The 24151-nt window shown below is 39.7% G+C and overlaps 1 protein-coding gene across 1 annotated transcript in view; it reads left to right on the forward strand.

Moving 5' to 3' along the window:
* Positions 1-24151, forward strand: part of AK5 (adenylate kinase 5) — an 88674-nt gene that overhangs the window by 12042 nt on the left and 52481 nt on the right. Inside the window, exons 3-6 of the mRNA XM_081868351.1 lie at positions 785-952; positions 3134-3303; positions 3418-3531; positions 14840-15031. Of these exons, the coding sequence (XP_081724477.1) occupies positions 785-952; positions 3134-3303; positions 3418-3531; positions 14840-15031 (644 nt within the window). The remainder of the gene's footprint in view (positions 1-784; positions 953-3133; positions 3304-3417; positions 3532-14839; positions 15032-24151) is intronic.

The raw sequence follows: 24151 nt of genomic DNA on the forward strand, positions 1-24151 counted from the left end.
TAATTAAACTGATAATTGTTTCAAGTGCTACAACGTAACTGTTTGCCGTGAGGAATTTTTATATTCCAGCCGCAACCAGCTGGAACTGGTTCTGTGAGGAAAAGGTAAAAAGTGGTATTTTACTCAGAGTAGCCCTGTTGGCGTCGGCGGACCTAACTTAATCATGTCCATTAATTTCACTGGCTCTTATTAAAAAATTAGTTGAATCCCACCCAAAGTTTTCTTAAAGGGACGATTTACTTTTCTAACAGCTTGAATGACGTGCAGTGCCTGCCTGTGAGATGTTAGAGCAGCCAGTGCCTTTGCTGCCACTGCATACATTACTGCATTCCAGTACAGTGGTACCTCAGCTTAAGTACTTAATTGGTTCCGGAGGCCCGTACTTAACCTGAAACTGTTCTTAACCTGAAGCACCACTTTAGCGAATGGGGCCTCTTGCTGCTGCCGCACCGCCGGAGCACGATTTCTGTTGTCATCCTGAAGCAAAGTTACTAACCTGAAGCACTATTTCTGGGTTAGCGGAGTCTGTAACCTGAAGCGTATGTAACCTGAAGTGTATGTAACCCGAGGTACCACTGTACAGATGGATTGAAAACATTACCTAACTGTATAAAAATAAGAAGCCCCTCATTATTATTTTTAATTATTTTTTAGGCAGCCAGAATTTCATGCCAACAGTTGCATTGTTAAAATATTCCTGATCTTCATTACCGGTAAATGTAAGAAGAGTTCTGGTTTTCATATTTCCTTTTTCTTTTCTTTCTTTCTTTTTACTATTATGAAGTGCTCCCAGACAATCCCAACTTTCCTTACCGACGGTATGAGCGACTTCCTCCAATCCACCAGTTTTCCATAGAGAGTGACACGGATCTCTCAGAAACAGCTGAACTTATTGAAGAATATGAGGTATTTGATCCTGCAAGATCTCGGCCTAAGATCATCCTTGTCATAGGTAAGAAGGCAAGGAGAACGAATAGTTTTCTTGGATTAAGTGTGGCTTTTTTTTTTAACCGTTTAGCCAATGGATTAACTGTTTGAAATGGGCATCAATTCATAGATAACTTTGGAGGATGAGGGTTAAGTGATGTAGGCAAATTGACTGACCGGGATAAACAAAGAATTGTTTGGAAAACCATATTCAGCAACAGATAGGTAGCCGTGTTGGTCTGCCATGGTCAAAACAAAATAAAAAAATTCCTTCCAGTAGCACCTTAAAGACCAACTGAGTTAGTTCTAGGTATGAGCTTTCGTGTGCATGCACACTTCTTCAGATACACTGAAACAGAAGTCACCGGACCTTTCTATATAGTGAGAAGGTGGGGAGGGGTACCTAGAACTAACTCAGTTGGTCTTTAAGGTGCTACTGGAAGGAATTTTTTTATTTTGTTTTGACCATATTCAGCAAGTTGCCCAAATGCCGAAGTGTTTTGTTATTAGTGCCAGGGACTGCCAGATGTAATAGGCAGAAGTGGCAGTGCCTCCAGCGTCTCCAGAATAACAAAAAAGCCTATAAATAGGAGAAACTATCAGACTTCATATCCAAACCTTTGGGATACCAGGGATAGTTACACCCTATGTGCTTCCTAATAGCACACCTCTTTCTGATGCTCCAAACAGAATGGGCTGTTTCACTTTTATTTGATAGGGGACAAGGCTGCAACTGGGGAAACCCTTCAAGGGAGAAAGCATTTCCTCCCCAAATATGGGGGGCAGTGTGGCATCCCTCCCTCCACATAGTTTCACCAGTTTAAACCTTTATCTTGAAAAGAGAAGGGAGCAAGTTAGTTAACTGGAGAGCAAGCAAGGGAAACACAGCTGGACTGGCAACTTTGAAGAGCAGTGCCATTGACAAGAAAGTTTTTCAATCTCCTGGTCTCCACTGATGGGAGAAGCCTTTGTTTTGACTGCCATTCTTAAGGGTTCTGTTCTCATCAGAAAGAGTTCTTAGCTCTCCTTAGCTCAGTGGTTTTCAACCAGTGTGCTGTGGCACCCTGGGGTGCCTTGAATGATTGTCAGGAGTGCCGCAGGCAGCACTGGCCTCTGTCCCTCTTTCCTTCCCTCCCTCACTGGGTGCCCTCTTGCATCTCTGCCTCCCAAAGGCATGCACAGCTGTTCATTGCAGCAGCCCAGCTACAAGGTCCCCAGGTGAATGGGGGCCTCTGGGGCTGGCCAGGGGGAGCTTCCAAGCCCCCTGTGGGGCAGTGTGAGGAGGCACCTCTCTTTGGGCAAGGGGGTGCAGCTCAGATACCAGAGGCGGCGGCAGCGGCTGCCTGGAGGACTCCCAAGGAGAGGGATAGGAGAGTAGGCTGAGGGAACACTTTACAAGGTGTTTGAAAAAGGGTGAGATGCTGCCAGCTGTGCCGGAAAGAGGTGACATAACTGGGCTCCTGAGCCCCACAGGGGTGCCACAGAAAGATTGCAGTTGGTCAAGGGAGCTGTGGACTCAAAAAGGTTGAAAACCTCTGCCTTAAGTGTTAAAAGAGCAGCATATTTAACCCTTTCCCGAGGCTGCAGCTCAGTGTTAGTTGCTAAGAGGAGGATGAGGGATCCCCATGACAGGTGCTTGAACAACACATTTAACTTAATATCAGTGTAGAGTGGCTTTGCTTACCTGACTTTCCAGTGTCAAGTGTCTCCACCAGATACTGAGACTGGGAGGGGGCAGGTGCATTGGATTGGCTCCACTGCCACACCTGTACAATGCTCCCCTCTGTCTCACCCTTCTCCCTATCTGCAGGTGATGTGCAATGTCAGGAAATGCCACCCTCCCTAGTAGCTTCTGATTTAACCCTTGGTTATAGCAGTCAGGGAAAGAAAGAAAGGGATTCCCATGACTATTGCTTGGGTAGTGCATTTAATTCCCATGGCTGCGGTTCAATTGAAATCACACATTTCGTGCACTTTCCCACCATTAACAAGTTTTTTCTTTGTGGAACCCCTTGGGCTGCATTGTGGCACTCCAGGGTTCCATTGGACCGCAGTCTGAGAAATCTCCTAGTGTGCAGCTAGTTAGCAATTTGGAGAATGTTACATTCCACATCTTTGGGAAAGATTTTGGCAGACTGGCACAGGTGGTGGGTAGTTCGTAATGAATCTGAGAAAATATAATTGCCTTTTTTCTTATAAATAATAGGTGGTCCAGGAAGTGGAAAGGGAACCCAGAGTCTGAAAATAGCTGAACACTATGGATTTGAGTACATATCTGTTGGTGAATTGTTAAGAAAGAAGATCCACAACACAAGTAGTAATCGAAAGTGGAGCCTGATTGCCAAGATAATTACCACTGGAGAGTTAGCCCCACAGGTACAAACATGGCAATGGCATGTTACTCGCTTTGGCAAGACTTTTGTATGCATTCTTAATATATACTATTAACAAACTAATAAACCTTCTTGTGCTTGTTTTTCACACTGCAAGGAAACAACCATCACTGAGATAAAGCAGAGATTAATGCAGATTCCTGATGAAGAGGGTATTGTTATTGATGGATTTCCAAGAGATGTTGCTCAGGCTCTTTCCTTTGAGGACCAAGTAAGATATTTGTTATTCAAGACAACTTACAAGTTTAAAGAAAAATATGATAAGCTCTTTTTGTTAAGAAGCTGAATGCCAGAAAGACTAAATATTACTCTTTTCAGATCAGTAGGCATTTCCCCAAATTCTTTGTAAATGCTTGATTATATGCAGATCAAAGGTTGTTTTCTTGACATACATTTTGGGAGTATCATGATCCCATGCTCTTCAAAACAACCAGAATTCTGTCATGGATCGAACAATGACAGCACTTTCTTTCCTATATAATTAAATGGCTCCAAAGGGAAGAAAAAGATCCTATTTAACAAATCGTATTTTTCATACATTCCTGATTTTAAAAGCAAAGAGAAAAGGTTATTCCTTAATGGCACATTTTCAGTGCTCATTAGGAAGAGCACAATTTCATCAGCATATTTTTTTCACACAGAGAGGCAGCCTCAAGGTTATTATGGGCTTCTGAACTAGAATACAGCATTCATACAATAGCTTTTGTAAGACAAACGTGTTAGGTAATAGTACACCTTTTATTGAATTAGCTTTTTGTGTGATCTCAAATTTTGCTTTAATTCAGTTTACTTTGCTATTAAATTGTTATTGTGCTTGAAAAAGATGTCTTGTGAAACTTGCTTGTCTTATCACTTAAGATGCCGATTAATAGTTATTGAAAGTGATTTGTGCTGCAGGACATATTGACTAGAGAACATCTTTGTACAAGCTGCTTTTGCAGGGAAAATGACTAATTCATGTGTAGAACAGATTCTTCAGAGTTTGTCCTTATTTTGAGCTCATCGGGATTCAATTCTGACATTTCATATTCTTGACCAAAAGCTACCCCAAAATACATTTTGAGAAATACAGTTGTTTAGTAGGATGCTTCATTAATTTATATGAATGCAAGCCAAGTGATGAAAATCCTGTGTTTTGAATTGATTTCACATTGCCAGATACGGAAACAACCAATATGACGTTTGGTTAAAGACACAAGCAAAGGTTACATTTCAAAAGTGCATTGTCTGGGAGTTTTACCAAATTCTGACTAACCTCTGGAATGAGAAAATACAATTGCTCCAGAGCACCCTCTCCTACTTATGATGGCTAGACCAACAGTGCAGGAATACTTGTGATGAGTCAGATGGAACATAGATTAGAACTCATCTTATGAACCACACCATAGCAGCAATGGTGCTTTGGCATCATTGTGTCCATGCAGAATTGGTTAGCAGACCTGTTCTGAGTGGCAATGGGCATTCTACACTTTGCTCCTTGTATTAAAGTGGAAGATCTTTCAGTGGCCCACTGTGATGAATTTGCAAAGCACTTTGGTGAAACAAGTGATTGTGTCTGTTTTGAACTGGATTTCATGTTGAACGTACCTTTCAAAGCTGCTTGTCGGCTGTTATCAATAGCTTTTAGTTTGTGAAGTCCTAAAGATGTTGACAAAATCATAGAAGGTGTAAGGCCCATCACTTTTGAGCTTGATGGTTGCCATGCTGGGTGGGATTAGGGTGACCAAAGACTGCTAACTTCCCGGAAGGCCTCAGATGTGGTGCTTGATTATTTATGTTGAACATACAGTATTGGTTTTTCAATGTATGGTGCTCCACAAGGTTCCATCTTATACTTTATTCTATTTAACATCTATATAAAAGCGCTGGAAGAAGGTATTTGGATTATATTTGTTTTCGAGGATTGCTTTGTTTGAAAGTTAAGTTATGAAAATCATTGGTGAGGAGGTTGCGTGTTATGGTCTCCTTGCCCTTTTGCTAAAGTTGAGGATGTGCTTAACTCATCTATCTGCTTAGCTGTTTGTCTCAGTAATTTGTCACTCAGACTGAGACACCTCCCCTCAGCTTCCTCATGTTCATAGATCCCAGTCAGACATGACTTTTTTGAAAGGCACCTATGAAATCAACCTTACTCTTGTAATGTAGGTGCAGCATAGTCTTCAACAGCAATTCATTTATTAAGCAAGCAAGCAAACAAACAAACAAACCACTTGATTTTTAAAAATCTCCATAAAGTGTCCAGGTAAAAGCATAGAAGACATGTCCAAAGCTATGTCAATTAAAAACAAACTTACCGTACATTGAATAATCATACCTAAATACAAATACAAAATCTGTAAAGCATTAAAACAAATATAAATAAGTGCTGTTTTTATTTTATTAATGGTAGTGCCGTGGATAAGTGGTGCACAAATAAACAGTAAACATGAATCTTAATAAACTGAAACAGAAATAGGCTGGCATCATAAAAATAAATACCACAGATCTAAACAGGCAGCAGAAAGCAAAATAAAGCATTTTATGTTCCCCATGTATGTTATTACACAATGCTTCTGTAATATCTATAGAGCACCTAAGCAGCTAGTTAATTGAAAAATACCTTTGGATTCTTGGAACAGTTTTGATTAACATATAATTTCTCAAATACTGAATTTTGATTTGCCCTTTCTTCAAAAGCATTAGGTAAACAAACACTTACTTCTCCAGCATAACACATTTCAAAGAGTTAGCAAATATTAGGAAGCTCTTTAAATTCGAAATGCATGTTGGCAAATGCTGAGAAAGAGGTCTGGCTTAACATTTACCTGTCATCCAAGCTGAAAGTCAGTGAATCACCTGCAAGACTAGCATATTAAATACCATCCTCTGCTCCAGTGAGGCCCTCTTCAATGTCAGCCAAGCATTCTCAAGCGGATGTGGGCTGACTATAGTTTAATAGCACATTTCTTCAAATGTTCTTACTCCATTCCCCCCCCCCCCCATTCCTGTGTTACATTCATCCATTGGAACGAGTGTAAAAGTCTGTATATCATAATGGGCTTGAATTTATTTACTGCTGCTATAGTTATCTTATATAAATGTTAGTGCAAAGGACAGAGGGCCTATTGTAAACCAAACAGCAGCAGTTACTTATAAAATGATAAATTTTAGGGCTAATAAGGAGAAATAAACAATCTGTTGCCCAGTTTTCTAGGCAACACTGTAATAGAAAATATTGACAAAACCACAAGCCAGAGCATACTCCAATCTCCTAGTTCAGCTCCCTGAGGAGAGGCAAGCTGCTTTGACTACTCTAACATATCATCTCACATCATTTTTATTACCTTCCCACTTCTATGAACACATGGAGTTTCTATATCAGCAACTTTCCCTGTTCACCTCAATGACATAAGACAGCTGCAAGCTTATATTTTTTAATGCATGTAGACTGCTCTATTCACTGTAGTGAACAAGGAAACCTTAGTAGGCAGTTTTTACCACAACCCCACACATGCAGGGGATCATTGACTAGGGCATATGTCTGCATGAGTGGGAATGAGCAGAGTTTTCCCCATGCCATATATCCTGTTGGGGCAAGACTCTTTATTTACAATAAAATGAATACCAGTTATGTAGGCAAACTACAGGGGAAGTCATGGCTTCTTATATTTATTCAAGACAGCTATCAGCCTCTCTCTTCCCTGTTGGCAGCTAATCAGAGAATTTAATATTCCATGTCTGGATGGATTCACAAATTCATATCAACTGATTTATCAGTTGATGACTGCAGTATCAAGTCTTGACTTCCAGGCAGGAAAGATCTAACATGGATCAAGCATGCTAGATTTGAACGTAAGAGTTGTCCTGGATCAGACCAGTGGCCATCAGGTCCAGCAGTTTGTTCCCAAACTGGCCAACCAAATATCTGTGGGACCCTCACAATCAGGGCCTGAGTGTAGTAGCGCTCCACCACTAATGATCCCCAACAACTGGTATTCACAGGCATATTGCCTCTGATATTTGAGACAACATGTAGCCATCATGACTAGTAGTCATTGGTTGCCTTCTCTTCCATGACCTTTCATATGATCTCACACCATCTCCATTAATCATTTTCAGTGGAAATATTAACATATTCAGCTCACAGTTAACAAGTGCAGAGTAATCAAATCCAGCGATGTATATGCAAAGATGAACTGATCCAGTTTGTTTGTAAGATAAACCAGAATGTCCACTTTGAGGATGGATTGTCATTTTATTCCCCCACATTTTATTAGCGGATATTATTTTTCTGGTCTGGCCCTTCTGAATAGGAGTAGTAGTAGTTTCCTGAGTAGGAGTAGTTTCCTTAAAATGTATTTATTATGCATTAATGACATTTATATACCACCCTGTAATCTCTTGGTGGCTTATAATAAAGATTCTCTGAGTTGCTTACATTAAGGGCTGTGGGCTATCCACCTGTTTCTAAATTCCTCATCCAGCTTTGAAACCAGTGGGAGTTTTAAAGTTTAACTAATTAGAAATAATTGGTTGCACATAGAACATATAACTTACATAATTGCTAAGTATCACTACAATAAGCAATTAGGAGGAGCCTGGAAGCTTCTGTCTCCATGTTTTATTAAGCATAGTTTAACACTATGTCTAAAACACTAAGTAGTGGTTCATCTTAACTAATTTATTGAAGGAAGACAGAACCATGGTTTGAAGTTGGCTTGTTTAAAGCATGGCTAAGACTATCCACAGTTTATCCTGCTTTGGGTGCAGGACTAAATTTTGATTAATCAAAAACTGAAGCAAACACTTCTGAATTCTTCCAACCATGCTCAAGGCTCAAGGTTTAGCACAAGCATAGACAAATTCGGCTCTCCAGATGTTTTGGGACTACAACTCCCATCATTCCTAGTTAATAGGACCAGTGGTCAGGGATGATGGGAGTTGTAGTCCCAAAACATCTGGAGGGCCGAGTTTGCCTATGCCTCATTTAGCAAGTCTCCCACTGTGTATCATATTGTAAACATGTAGAAGCTCCAACAGCTATAGTTATCACTTTCATTGTTTTAGCTGTTCATTCTTTGGATTGTCATTTGATTCACCAAAGGAAAATGTCACCAGTTTGAAATACTGAAGACATTAAGCTTATTTTAAAACGAAACAGTGACTAAGAAGGGCTTTATATATATATGGAGGGAAAAGTGATTCAGTGGTGCATTGAATGGTAACCTGTGCTGTGTGAATACAAAATAGATTCTAATTTTTGCAGTGACTCCATTAATGTCACTGTTACATGCAGAATAGGAATATAAATGATCATTTATACTTGCCTAAGGAAATTTACTACAGCATGGTAGTCATTATAATTTCTTCTTTGTAAGCAATCTCCTTCCCAGAAAGGGCAATGATATCTCAAATGCAGAGGTAAAACAGAAAACGCCTTAGAAAGAAATGGAGTTCCATCTTTTGCCACACACAAAGTGTGCTTTCTTTTATTTATGCTAGCTAAGGCATAGTGAGGACTTCAATGACATACCTCTCTGAAGGTGGAGCACAGCAATTCACTATGGATGTACTGTGATCTGAGAATAATGTACAGGTTATACATCTGTAGGGCTATGTATGGAAAATGTTTTGTGCCATTCATTTTTGTGTAAATGTGAAGCTACCATGTGGGCATTGCAAGCATGGCCTTTCTTTTTAAAAAGAATTTGCAGTTGTGGCATCTAAAAGAAGGAGCCTTAATTCAGTTCCATTTTAGCTTGATGGCAAAGAGTCATTTTGGAGCAGCATCTCTGCAGGTGCCTTTCTGCAGCATGCATATCTTTGGTCCTGTACCACAGTGGGTTAATGTGTGGTGGGATGGTGAATGCAGGGCCCTGCCTTGCAGCAGTATAGCAGACTACATGACCTGCAGCATTGATGGGCAACCTGTGGCCCTCCAGATTTTGCTGGATACAATTTACATCATCCCTGACCAGAACTGACCATGGTAGCTGGGCTTTTGGAAGTTTGGCTACAACATTCACAGCTTCCCCAACCCAGCTGTATGGTCCTGTGAAAAATAAGGACTACCCTGTGAAATAAGCAGCAAAATTATCAATCTGAACATCTTTTTCATATATAAAAATGCCGGGCCTTTTAATTGTTCTTTGGAAGACCATTTATTGCTGCTAGTTTTATCTGCTATTTTACTTCTTTTGACCTTTTGTAGTATTTTATTGTTACAATTATTTTCTTATTGTTTGCTGTGCTGTTTGTCAACATAACTATCCCCAGGGCACCTCACACTAATGCATGTTATTTGTAAAATAAATAAAAAGTCTGAAGTGCAAATTGCAGTTATAAAGCAAGAGTGGGATACAATATGTATCTAAAAACTCCTACTCTAGATAGCTAGCAGCCTATCTATATACAGATTCAGGAAACATGGCTGACCTTATCACTACTTCCTTCCTATGCAGATTTTTTTTCTTAATGTGCATAGGTTACTTGAGAAGCAGCCAAGTCACTAAAACAATTCCAGCTTACAAATAGTTTAAATCCAAACTATATTAATAATGTTGCTTGTGTCAAGACTCTAGAGTGACCAGGAATGAATTTCCTGATCTGAGCCTGTTGCTGGTGATCAGGGGTCCACTGAACCTGAGGCTGGCAGGTCTGAGACCCATCAAACCAAAGCCAAGGCTGTCTTGGATGCATTGTTCTGAGTCCCAGGAACTGCAGCTCTAGTCCAACAGTGCAAAGGGGCCATGGGGCACAGAAGTGCCAGAGCGTTGGTTGGCCCTTTAAGAATTTCCAGTTCTTCAAAAGGGGCAGGGCATAGAAGCCTTATAGCAAGTCATTAGTATTGCTGTGAGCAACACCCTGCTTTGCCCCATGGGTGCCTTCACAGAACCAGAGCAGGATAGTTTGCCTTGAGTGCAGGCCATTGTTTTCAAAACTTGCCAGTGCAGTGGGGCTGACCTAAATAAGGATAGGGGAATTAACACTTTCAACTTGAAGTGGCTTCAAGCTTGATTGGGGCCCCACACCTACACTTCACACTGGGGGACAATTGGAAGCTTTCCCCCCAATGCAAAGTGCAGGTGTGGGGTGATGGAGGATCTGGATTGGGGGCACAGGGGAGGAGCCAAAATCTATGTTAAAAACAACAACCCTACCCCTTTTGCTGCAGTCCATGCAGCCTGCCCCTTCTCTAGAGAATATTAGCACTATTATGTAGCATATGCACCAAACTTCAGTTTTATACAGGTTCTAAAAACACCTTAACAGCTTTGTGTGATGTCCAAGTGTCTTATTTCCTATTCGTTCCTATTCATCTATCAGTCTGTGTCACACAAAAATAAATACACAGCAAGTTTTGTCTTGATGGTTTCTACTCAAGAATGCAATGCCCTGCTGTTTATTCTCCGTACTGTTCTCAGAGGTTTTCCTGTATGCATTATCAAAGTAAGCTTTAGGCCTGCTGTACAAAAATTATTAAGAATTCCCATTGATTTTGCCTGCTAAACTAAGAACAAAGGACATGATTGAAGGGGGAAAGGGTTACAAAAAGCAGTCAAATCAGATTAAAACAGTTCTTCTTAACGTCCCATGAATACTTTATATTCAATAGGGAATGAATCGATGATACTCTGAAAGTGCTTAACAAACATTAATGGATTTGGATGAATCATGAGCCGTGACAACTTTCTTGCTCAGCTCCCTAGGGAATTATTGTTCCTTTCACAACTGAAGGAAGTGAAAATGTGTCAAAGAATCCCAAGTTTTATGATGCTCTGTAACATAGGTTATATTTATTTTGGGAGTTACCAGCTTTCTATTATAGTAATTGAATCACCTTTTCATAGAATTTAAGATTCTCCAGCTCAAGCCTGTGAATGAAAATCAAATGTTAGCTATCTCAAAATACACATTTCTGCATCGTTTCGAACAGAATTAACACTTTGCAGGTATAATTCATGGAGACACACACGGTTTGGAAAGCTGCGCATTACACTATTGCAACCAGAATAAGGCTGTGTATCCATTACCAGCATAAAATGCAGCTGGGTTGTTCCTTTTTCTCAGTTTGGATCAAAACTGGTTTGGGGAAAGGGGCATCAAAACCCATTATTTCTTAAGAAACAACAGGATAGATATGGAGTGTGGCTAGATATGGAGTGTGGAGAGTAAATAGGAGTTCTGTCAGACCTACCACACATAAATAAGGCTGTAACAATGGTTGTGTGACCTGTTCTCCTGTAATGGACACAGATGAGAAACTTCTTGGGCAGGATCTCATATTGTGTTGTCACAATGTTTGGCCATTCAGTAATAATAATAATAATAATAATAATAATAATAATAATAATAATAATTTATTTATACCCCACCCATCTGGGCGGCTCCCAACAGAATTAAAAGCACAATAAAACATTGTGGCACTCCTTCTGATTGTGACCTCTTATTGGACTGTTTGAAGCTGCCCTCTTTGGCGGGAAGAACGCCCCTTAATCCTGCTGGCTGCGAACATGTTCTGGCTGCCAAGGATGAAGGCGGAGCACGAGGGGACGCAACCATCACCCCACCCCTGTGGAAGCAGTGAGCGGCCATTCTAGGCCAGCTTTGTCTTGAGTTACTGAGTACCTGTCAGCTGGTCCTGCAGCCAAGAAGATAACCTAACCAAGCCTTTTGACCTTCCATATTTAAAATCTATTTTCATTCTCAGAGCCTCCCCTTTCTTTTGAAATATCTAACAAGGTGGCTTGATGTGTGGATGGTCCTGAATCCACCCACCACTAATGCACTATTAGTACATCAGTGACAAGTTGCAGAATGCATCCACGAAAACACACATGTCCAGAGGGGCCCTTTCTGGATTGAATCTTAGGATCAAAGATGTTTACTAAAGGCTTGTTTACTAATTCCTTCGATTCCCTTCTGTATTGGTTTTGTGTTGGCTTCTGTGCTGTTACTGTTCCTGGTATATAATGATAGGAACCCACACATACTGTTAATTAATCTGAAACTGCAGGATGCCCATTTTTTGAAGTGCTTTGTTATGTCTAATTAGGGCTGTGTACACATTACTGGCTTAAACACAGCAAGGTCATTCTTTTTCTCAATTTGGATTAAAGTTGGTTTTAGGAAAAATTAATCAAAATGGAGTATTTCATAAGAAACAGTAGGATAGATTTTATTTATTTTATTTATCTATAAATATTTTTATTTGTTGCTTTAAAAATGAACTCGAAGCAACTTACAAAAGCAAAGATTAAAAATAGATATAAAACAATAATAAGAACAACCTAAAATGCTCACACTACTGTGCACAGCAAATCTAGTTCAACCCCACTCTACTAAAAATATGCAGATAATTAAACTCCGTAGGCCTGGGTAGATACAAATATTTTAACCTGGCAGCTAAAAACATACTGTTCATGCCAGGCACACCTCCCTGGGGATGGTATTCCAAAACTGGGAAGTCACAACCTAGAAGTGCTCTTCTAGGGGAGCCACCCTCCGTACCTCCTCAGAGGAGGTGAACATGCAGAACCTTGGGTCCAGGTTGGTTCATGTGGGGAGAAGTAATCCTTGAGATATTGGGGTCCTGAACTGCATGAGACTCTGTAGGTCAAAACCAGCATTTGGAATCAAGCCTGAAGAAACCAACAATATTTATAAACTTCCATAAGTTTCTGGTCAAACTTCTGTTTTCTGTGTTCAGGTGCTACTTATGTAGCCAAAACATTCCCATCCATTCCACAAGAGGAAGGTATCAGTAAACTCCCCAAGATCTGCAGAAGTACAAAAAATGTTTCAAAAAATATATACAATATAAGAGTTTGGGTTGTTTCATGCCTCCAGGCATTCTGTTACAAGCATAAAATAGAGGGAATGAATGTGTATATGTATACACACTCACACACCAAGCTGTATAAATTTACGCAGGCTGGTATATATAAGCTGTAGACAGGGAATAAGGCTGCACGAGGAGGCAGTGTAAATGTGATACAAACTTCTGTTGAGTTAATTGTACACGTCAATTCTGAATGTGTTCCCCTTTGTAATATTAAGTAACTTATGCTCGCAATCCACCCCCTTTTTAAACACTTCCTTTCCAAATGACGTTTCTCTCCATTGGACATCCTCTGTGCCATATCCTCATCTTCCCAATTAAACAATGTGAACTAAATTGGGGGAGGAGGACAGTTCAGGATGCTTTAATTATGTAGTTAACTAGGTTGTCCTGTCCCCTGCCATGTACACTTTAACCGTCAGGCAAATTATGTGCGACAGCTGCCATATTAATAGTTTCAAAGAAAATAATTACTCCCACCATAGACAGTGAAAAGTAAATATCTGTCTTAAGACTTTAACACAACAATTATGATGGTAAAAGAATAACAGTTAAATTAGGGTTGTTTATGTCAGCTATGTATTATTATGAAGAAACTTTATTATTGAGAACAGGAGTGTCATAGTCAGTGATGGATGCCTTTTTGTTTAAGTGACAAGATCACATTTCTGAAGCTTTATGGGTGTTCCGATCTACCTCTTCCTTGGGTGCAGGTCACGGTGAATATTAATTTGTGTGTGCACAGGCAACAAGTGGTATAATGTCCTATGGTTTCCTTACCAGCTGGCACTGAATTTACATGAGAAAAAAAGCTCTTAAGTTGAAGAAAGGAAGAAATTGCATTAGAAAATTAACTTCTTTTTATATATATAAAGAAGTTACAGATCTGGAATTTTCTGCCATGTTATAGCAGTACACTATGGGTGTGGGGCAGAGAGAGAAAAAGACACTCTTCTGTCTCCTTGCTCCCACTGTATATCCTACAGTACTAATTTTTGTTGTTGTTGTTGTTTAGTCATTTAGTCGTGTCCGACTCTTCATGACCCCATGGACCAGAGCATGCCAGGTACTCCTGTCTTCCACTGCCTCCCGCTGTTTGGTCAAACTCATGTTGGTAGCTTCGAGAACACTGTCCAACCATCTCGTCCTCTGTCGTCCCCTTCTCCTTGTGCCCTCCATCTTTCCCAACATCAGGGTCTTTTCCAGGTAGTCTTCTCTTCTCATGAGGTGGCCAAAGTATTAGAGTCTCAGCTTCACGATCTGTCCTTCCAGTGAGCACTCAGGGCTGATTTCCTTAAGAATGGATAGGTTTGATCTTCTTGCAGTCCATGGGACTCTCAAGAGTCTCCTCCAGCACCAGAATTCAAAAGCATCAATTCTTCGGCGATCAGCCTTCTTTATGGTCCAGCTTTCACTTCCATACATCACTACTGGGAAAACAGTACTAATTTATAAGTCTTAAATACTTGGAATTGCTGAGGGGAATGACTCCAGTTAAGAATGTTATAAGTAGCAGACAGCAACAGCATACTTTCACGTGAGAAAATACTGAGGTTTTCAGGGTTCACAACTAGTTCTTAGACATGCTCAGTTCTTTTTGTCCTTTCCTCACAGAAATGAAACAATGACTCTCCAGAAGCTAATGTGAACCAGTCTACTCATTTTAATATTTAATTCATTTGGCATATTATCTCCACAGATCTGCACCCCAGATTTGGTGGTGTTTTTGTCCTGTTCAAATCAGCGGCTGAAAGAGCGGTTAATGAAGCGTGCAGAGCAGCAGGGGAGACCCGACGATAACCTCAAAGCTACGCAGAGACGCCTAACAAATTTCAAGCAGAACACGGTTCCATTGGTCAAATATTTCCAGGAAAGGGGGCTGATCATGACTGTAAGTCTTCAGTCAATGTATATGCTTGGTAGACAAATCGTAACTGTTGTTGAATTCCATGTAAGTAGATGCATAGCATTATAGCCAAAGTAATGTTAGGTCTATTAATTTCAGGTCTGTGTTGATTAAATACCACCACACATATTTAAAAATAAGCCTTTAAAAATGCTTCTTTCTCTCTAGAAAAAAAAGACACATAGACATGTGCCTTTTATCTTACATTTGGAGACTTTTTAAAGATTTTCATTCATTTACAGAAGTATGTATCTTTCCATTCCAAATATAGGTAGTCTGGGTTTTGTAATTCTTTGTCTATCCTAGATAACTGATAAGGCTCCATATAGTGTAGAGCTATTCTGATGCTCTTTCTGTAGGTATAGATATGCATATTCATAAAATATTATTAGAAGTTTGTCTTTAGAAATGATTTCCCACCTTTGGGGAAAATATATCAGTATATTTCTGAAGCTATCTGTGGTTATTTTGCATTCTAAAATAGCTATTGGGTGAAAATAATCTTGGAACTTCTGGGAACATGTAGAGTGGCACTCTGCATTGGTTGGCTCTGAACTATAAAGTTTTGCCATTAATTCACGTTTAGTTTCTCTGCTCAGAGTTGGAGAAAGTGGTTAGGCTTGTTTCAAGGCAACAATGTCATTTATTTGAAAACCCTTGGGAAAATGGGAAAACTTGGGAAAACTTTCAATGCTATGCCAGGGCTAGTGATTCATCAGTTCTTCACTAGTATAAACGGACAGCATTTCTGTTGAGTCACTCAGGATGCATACTAAAGTGGCCCGGATAGCTCTTGCTAACATTTCTGAGATGAACTCTGCTTTCAAAGTAAAGTGACATCTATGTACCTTTTTTCAATATAAAAGTATACTGCAATGAAGTATACAGTTAGGGCTGTGATCCCACACACTTACCTCGGTAAGTTTCATTGAACTCAGTAGCACTTGCTTCTGCACTGGATTGCATAGTTAGCATGTTTAACTCTGTCATCCAAGAATACCCAATGTTCCCCATATGTTGATGGACTTCAAATTTATGTCATCTCTGGCCATTGGCCATACTGGCTGGACCTGATTGGAGTTGGTGTCCAAAATCTAAAAGGCCACAGTTTCCTACCCCTTTCATTGTAAACATATATAATATTATGGAGTAACTCCTATTGATTTTAAAAAGGTGATTTCTTATGTTGGCTATGGATGAAGTAATAATTTTATGTAAGTTTCAGACTTGCTTAAAAATCTTTGTGAAGACTCTTTGTCAGAGCCGTTCATCTGATAAATATTTCTGCAGATTTTGGAAGTATGAATACTCAATGAATTTCACTTGTAGGCTCCATCAAAGCCACCATCTTAACATTTACAAAAGTCCACTTAAGGGCACTTTACATTTATGACTATACCAGGGGATTGTGTGTAACACCAATTTTATTATGTATGTGTAAATGTTAGGAGCCCACAATTGGCATTGGGTTTCCAACTCTCATACATATATATGATATTTACACATGGACATCAAAGGTATGTTTGACTACACCTGTGTAGGTTAAATTGCATATATGAACTGGCACATATCAATCAACAAATGGTATGAACTGTAAGGCTTGGGAATGTCATAGTCATAAGACTATTGGATTTCTAGAAAAATAATGTATGGCAAAAAGCCCACAACTTGGATCCTAAATTTTCATGAACAGGGTATAAAACAGTCCATTTTCACTTCTTCCTTTTTTTTGGGCATTGTACTTGAAAGGGTTATATAGCTTATCAAACTAATGTAACATCTGCTTGCCACTGCAATAGTTTCCTGCAACAATTAGGGTATTATCAGCTACAGCCAGAAGGTTGAGAAAAAAAGAATCATCAGGTCTTTACAAGCTACTACTTCATACTTGGCAGCTAAAGCATCTCAAGCAAGAGAGGAACTGGAGCCATAATGTAGGACTCATTTAATTAGAATATTTGTGTGAGAAATTTAAGGAAACAGGAAAGAAAGAATAATGTTGATCTAGTGTGTGAAAAGAGTCTGGCTTGCAGAGAAGTAACTTCCATTTAGTTATTGCTCAACAGTTCTTAATTATTATTTTTTAAAGAAACTTTAGCATTGTACAGCAAGCAACTAAACTGAGCACAGGGAAATATTATTTGAAAATAAGGTGATTGCATGACAGTTTTAGAAGGATTTAAAGCAGGGAGAACTATCTTCTGGGCAAAAGTATGTCCTGAAATATTTGTGCTCTGACATAGTGCAGTGGGGGATGACTTGTGTAATGGGGCTTCTGTGATGGGGAAGAACTGCAGGGACACTGTTGGCACAAGCTTGTCTTGTGGAAGGGCTTTTGGAGTTATCCCTGCATGCCAGTCCTGTCTTAAGCATCATCACCTGCCAAATCTGTCACAACAGGGTTTTCTGCTGTGGTGCCTAATCTGCAGAAACATCTTCCTGCCTGCCACTCACACCCAAAAGCCAAATCTCCAGAATTTTCAGCACCTTCTGAAAACCTGTTTACCCCAGCATTTTTTTGGTCATTGTTACCAAGTCATTGAGGGATTGTCTCATTTATTGTGATTCTGCTGCATTTTATTGTATTCACTTTGTTTTTGATATTTTATCGCTTGTTCTATTGTTTGATTCATATTCTTAACTGTTGTAATCTGCTCTGGATTATTTATGAAGGGTGACATAAAATACTGCAAGTAAATCAATCGATTTTGCAAGTATCTATATCTATCTAATAGGGACGCGGGTGGTGCTGTGGGTTAAACCACAGAGCCTAGGACTTGTCGATCAGAAAGTCGGCAGTTCGAATCCCCGCGACGGGGTGAGCTCCCGTGGCTCGATCCCTGCTCTTGCCAACCTAGCAGTTTGAAAGCACGTCAAAGTGCAAATAGATAAATAGGTACAGCTCCAGTGTGAAGGTAAGCAGCGTTTCTGTGCACTGCTCTGGTTCACCAGAAGCAGTTTAGTCATGCTGGCCACATGACCCGGAAGCTGTACGCTGGCTCCCTCGGCCAATAAATCGAGATGAGAGCCGCAACCCCAGAGTCGGCCACGACTGAACCTAATGGTCAGCCCTTTACCTTTACCTATATCTGTCTGTCTGTCTGTCTGTCTGTTTGTCTATATCTATCATCCATCTATCTATCTATCTATCTATCTATCTATCTATCTATCTATCTATCTATCTATCTATCTATCATCTATCATCTATCTATCATCTATCATCTATCTATATCAGGCATAGGCAAACTCGGCCTCCCAGATGTTTTGGGACTACAACTCCCATGATCCCTAGCTAACAGAACCAGCAGTCAAGGATGATGGGAATTGTAGTTCCAAAACATCTGGAGGGCCGAGTTTGCCTATGCCTGATCTATATCATCTATCTCCCAGTCAGGCCCAGCCATAGCCACGCTGTCTGGGACTGATGGGAATTGTAGATCAAAACATTTTGAGAGACTACCATACTACATAAAGTGTTCATGCTATGTATTTCCATGACAAGCTGTAAGATAAGACTGCCTCTCTATAAAAAAATTAAATAAACACACTTTACTCCTTTTTTCCACAGCAATTTTTCCTTCCTAGAATTATACTTGCAAAACCCAAATAATACCATTAAATTTCAAGATACATTTGGTAGGCATTACTTCTAAGAATATATTTCCAGCAGTTACACATTTCAGTCTGCCAAGTAAAAGCCACGGAGATGGCATTAGATTTCCCCAAGGACTCTCATCCCCCCCCCCCCAGTATTTCTTTGTGAGCTCTTTTTGGGAGGATGAGAGCATTAGGCCTTTTAGTAATTCCTTTAATGCTATTGAACAGAAATGTACTTTATGATTTCTTTGTAACGTCACAAAAACCTACTTTGCTCATGAAGTCTTGCTTCAACTTTTACAGATAAATCTAGCCTAACTCCTTTCCTTTAGTTAAATTTCAGAGGTTTTTTCTTTTCTTTCTTCAGCATTTAAACTAAACAGGTTTTAGCTCTGATTAGTGATCCCTCTGAATGCTATTTATTTTTTAAAAAGCAACAATAAATAAATATACCTTTACTGTTAGAATAAAGGAAGCTATAAAATTCTTTGAGGGTTTTTTTAAAAACTAAAAAGTGCATGTAAAAATAAATGAAATGTGTGACAGAAAACAGATGAAGAGAAAGTGACTCAAGTGAATGCTGAAAGTTTGACACTTTCAAAGAGGCCAGTGGAGATTGTCAGTTACCAAGGGAAATGCAAGCATGTCTGCCTGTCTTGCTTTGTTTTGCCCTATCTCAGAACAGGGCACCATCATGACTAGTGATGGGTTGCGTTTGTCTCAGGGCATCACATGTTGGGCAGGCCAGCCTTCATGGCTGGTAGGATGGAGCTGGCTTTTATTGACTTATGTAAGAAGCAACACCCATCCATTTCCAGTGAAGATCATAAGAAAGGCTAAAATGTTTCCACCAAGAAGATTTCATATGAAAACTCAGATGCTACATGCTGTGTCGTTGGGTTTAGAAAAGGGTGGGAAATAATGTGGTCTTGGGTTGTTGGAAAGTTCCAATGATAGCATTCCCTAGTCCTGTTCAGGCTCATATTTCAGAACACTTCTGCCACAGCCAGAAAAGTAGACTTTTCAACTGTTTATACAGGGTTAGGATGCACAACATTAAGCTCAGAGTCCTTTGGCTTTCATGACACCAAAGGAAAGCCCTTCTCATTTTTACAGCAGGAGTAGCCATCCTGGAGGGCACCACGTTGGTTACCTCTGGACTTACAGGATCAGCTGATGCTATGACAGCATCTTGTTCACCTCTGATGACACCAGTACATAACTTGAGTCTGATGTAGGCAATTATTTTTGGATATTCCCAGTGCTTTTCCGTGCTCTTTCCTTTAGCTCAGCTGAGATGTATTTTATCAGTCCTACAGTCTGTTGGTATTGCTGTGCTGATACTTGCACGAGACCTTGAAGATTTACCACCTGTCAAAATAGACAGTATTGAGCTAGATGGATCAGTGGCCCTTATGGCAGCTTTATAAGTCCATGGCTATATGACAGTCTTCTGAAAATTCATCCACTACCTCCTCCTAGGTTTCTGCTTTCATACTGAGATTTCTTTTGTCCTCTGGGAAATTTGTCTCAGCTTGCAAACTTTTCTTGAGCCTTTATACAAACACTGAAGCCAAGGATTGATTTGATCGTCCTCTTTTATTAATGCCTCCCCTATTTCTCCCATCTGCTAGTGCTCTAACTTTGCAGTCCTGTTTTGTCTTGTTCTCTACAGGTACTGGACCTTTCCTATGAACTTTACAGGGTTCAACACAGGTCTCCTTTTTTCATTAAAAGTTCTTAACTTTTTACTGCCCGTTCAGTTTATTACTCATCTTCCCTTAATCTGAAGGTCTAGTATGCCATTTTCTTAAGTGAAGTTTTGTACTCTGACCATACAAAGGCACCAGAGGGAGCACTCCAGATTGGCTCTGCTGCTTTGTCCATGCACCCCTGTTGTTGCCACTGCCCCCAGCCGCCTACAGATCTGTGCCAGTTGCTACTGATAGAACCTCAGTTCCTATTAAATTACTAAAAATTGCATAGAATGCAGAGCTGACTTCGTTATCGTGTAGGAGATGGATATGGGCAATTCTGCTGCAAAAGTCTGGAGCAACTGCAAAATATTTTGGCTGTTCAGGAGATCGTTTCTGCAGGTCAACAGAATCTATTCTAATCCAAAGCAGGCCTGTCATTGCCATGAGTGAAACCAGTTTGCTTCTTTTGTAGTTAAAGTATGAGTTTAAATACGATTCCTTGGAAGACAATACAAGCAAAATTTATTCAGAGTTCTCTTTCATTGCTTTCATTATTTGTGTCCTTCGGTAAGGTGCAGAAATTCATTTTCTGATCAAACTGTGAGATCTTTAAATCCTGCACATATGATTGCTTCTGTTTACCATTCTATTTACCATTCTATTTACATTCTATTTACCATTGCTATTAAACAGGGAGGAAAATAACTCTTTCCTTATCTTTCTATTCTTATTCTGATAGTTACAAAGATTTTACTTTTTATCACTTATAACATTATATTGAGCATTCCTTGAATTCAGCATAACTCAAGCTTACACTGGCTGTGCATATACTACTGGGCCAGGCTCATGGTTTGTGTATTAATCCTTTAACAACTTGGGTCTAGGATACTTAAAGGACTGCCTTATCCATTATATCCCTTCCTGATCATGGAGGCTTTAGGGAGTCACCCATGGCTCAGATGCACAGCTCATGTCAGCTAGAAGCCACGTGTTCAATACTGTGGGCCCAATTTTGTGGAACAGGTCAGACAGGCCCCCCTCCCTGTTGAATTCTGACACCAAATGAAGACTTTTATCCAGCAAGTATTTTAACCGAATTCTGATTTTATAGTTTAACTGAATTTTATTGCATCAAGTTTACTGTACACTGTTCAGAGACAAATATAATTAGGCATATATAATTTTAATTAAGCAAATATAAATTATTATTTAAATTGTTGATATAAAGTAAAAAATAAAGGCAAAGCAAAGCTTTATCTGTACGAAGTAACTCCCCTCCCCCTTCGCTACTTTTCAATAGTTTTTTCCTGCTTGGGTTCCTCTTGAGCCCTTGTCCCAAGGGGGGCTCTCTGCCGGCATCCTGTCTAAGCAGCTCTGTGTGTTCAGTAGCCTCTCCTTTCTTCCCTTTGTATGCTGTGATGAGAACAGGATGCTGGACTAAATAGGCCATTGGCCTGATCCAGCAGGGTTTTCTTGCATTCTTATGTAGTGTATCTCCCCTCCCCACTCCGGCATAATACAATTATAGGATTTCTCTGTCGGCAAAACAAAGGAGGTCTATCACTAAGGACAAATTGAAAATTGGTTATTCCTTCTGTTTGCTGTGCGTATTTAGAAATTCAGTTGTTGCAAGCAAGAATAGAAGCTTTTGAAGCTTTCTTCACTAATTAGCATAAAACACTAATTATCTCTGGACTCAGCTAGATTGGTAAAGAAAAAGCAATTTATAAGCGTTGGATATCCAGAAAGGGGAGGAGGAGAATGGCTATTTCAATTCCTGACTCAGCTCTGCGGTGAGGTGACCTGCAACTCGGGAGCTATGAAATAACTCTCAAGCGGCAAAACGTTAGCTTCTAGCTATTTACAAAGTGCTAGCGAATGCTCACGTGGAACACCAGAGGTGTTGAAAGCATGTGCTATGTATGAAAATACTCTACAAAACATGAAATTGCCATCAATGGTAATGGCTGTTTTTAAACAGAAAGAATGGCAATTCAGAGAACTGTCTAGAGTATTGAAAGCAGTTGAGCCACATCTTCTGTTCTTGATGTAGATTCATTTATGGAATGATGTAGATTCATTTAGGGAATGAGATGTATTCCCATTAATACTTAAACGCATTCAGGTTCTTTCCTTAATACTTTTGAAATGCTGTTTCCATCTCTGTGTTCATCCAGTTATTTAAATTGCTTGTTAGGCTGTCAGCTTGTCATACAGGTTTTAATTTCCTGCAGGCTTTGCTAATTTACTCCCTGTACAACTTCAGTTTAGCTGTCTTTGTTGAACCCAGCAAGGCTTCTCATAATTAAAAGTCAGAAACTACATACAGTCTTGCATTTATAAGGTTAATAAATATGAATGATATTTTCATTCCCATATTCTATTAAACTGATCAGTTAAGGTCTTGAGCATGCAATGCTTAAATTCACTATTTGATGGAGACGGACTATTCTCGGTATATACACCTATACCGAGAATAATGTAAACCATCCACTTACGTCATAACAACTAGAATTACTTTTGCTATCATTAGTGCCCTTTTCCAAGCCACTATAATCACAAAAACGGCTGATGAGATCTCTATGTACGGTAAGTGGACAGTTCAAACCAAAGTTTATCTATGCGATTGTATACCTAAGTTAAGTGTGTCATCAAATGGTGAAAATAAGCACTGGGGCTTATTAACTATAAGAAAACAGATATGGATTTCTAGATTGCGAAATGGTTTCACATCCTGTAGTGGCAACACAAATTCGACTGTGTACACACCATACATTTATAGCACATTTAAAGCACATCACTTACCTCAAAGAATCTTGGGAACTGTAATTAGTTAAGGGTACAGGGCATTGTGCTTTGTGAGGGGTAAACCATAGTTCCCATGATTTTCTGTGGTAATTCATATGCATTAAATATATGACATGTAAATTCTAGCAGTCTAAAACAGGACTAGGAAACCATGGAGGTAGGGAATACAGTCTGCCAGGCCTCTCTGTCTGGACTTCAGGACTCTCACCTATATCCTGAAATTTATTTTATTATATTTATATCCCACCTTTCTTCCTAGAACCCAAGGCAGTCAGCCATCCAAACACCAACCAGAGCCATGCCTGTTTAGCATCGGCAATGTGGTGGCCTCATGTGCTTTCAAACTATACCCTTCAGACCAAACCATGGGAATATACAGTGTGTACCCACTCTCTCTTTCCCAGCCATTCTGCTTGAGTGCTTTTGCCTGGCTGGAATGTGTCCTTAAACTGATAATAGTTTTAGTAGTAGTAGTAGTAGGAATAGAAGTAATAATAATTAATTACTTGTACCCTGTGCATCTGACTGGGTTGTCCTAGCCACCCTGGTTGGCTTACAACAGAATATCAAAGGACACAACAAAACACAAAAAAGTAAAAGCTTCCTGATACAGGGCTGCCTTCAGATGTCAGTGCCACAACTTTCACTCTCTGTCCTGAGATTGCATTTTAATAACTCGGAAAGAACACTCTCTCTTTAGTCTGATGCAACATTTAGTGTTGTTCCACTGGAGTTGTTAACATTTTTCCTGTAAACCACTAGACTGGTAACTACCTAATCTCTTTCCCATTTCATTTTAATCTTTCTACTGTGCTTTTCTAGAACCACTTTTCAGTGACAAAAACACTCGTTTTGCTAAAGAACAATGATTGCCTTGTTTTCAGTCATTACTCTCTTCCTACATTGTCCACAATATGGTCATTCTTGCCAGATACTGTAAAAATCACAATGTATTCAGCATGTACGAGACAGCAGTTTTACAAGGTGGTTTCTCTTTGTGATT

This window comes from Podarcis erhardii (genome assembly GCF_964252035.2).
Source record: "Podarcis erhardii genome assembly, chromosome: 6".
In the NCBI taxonomy this organism is placed as follows: domain Eukaryota; kingdom Metazoa; phylum Chordata; class Lepidosauria; order Squamata; family Lacertidae; genus Podarcis; species Podarcis erhardii.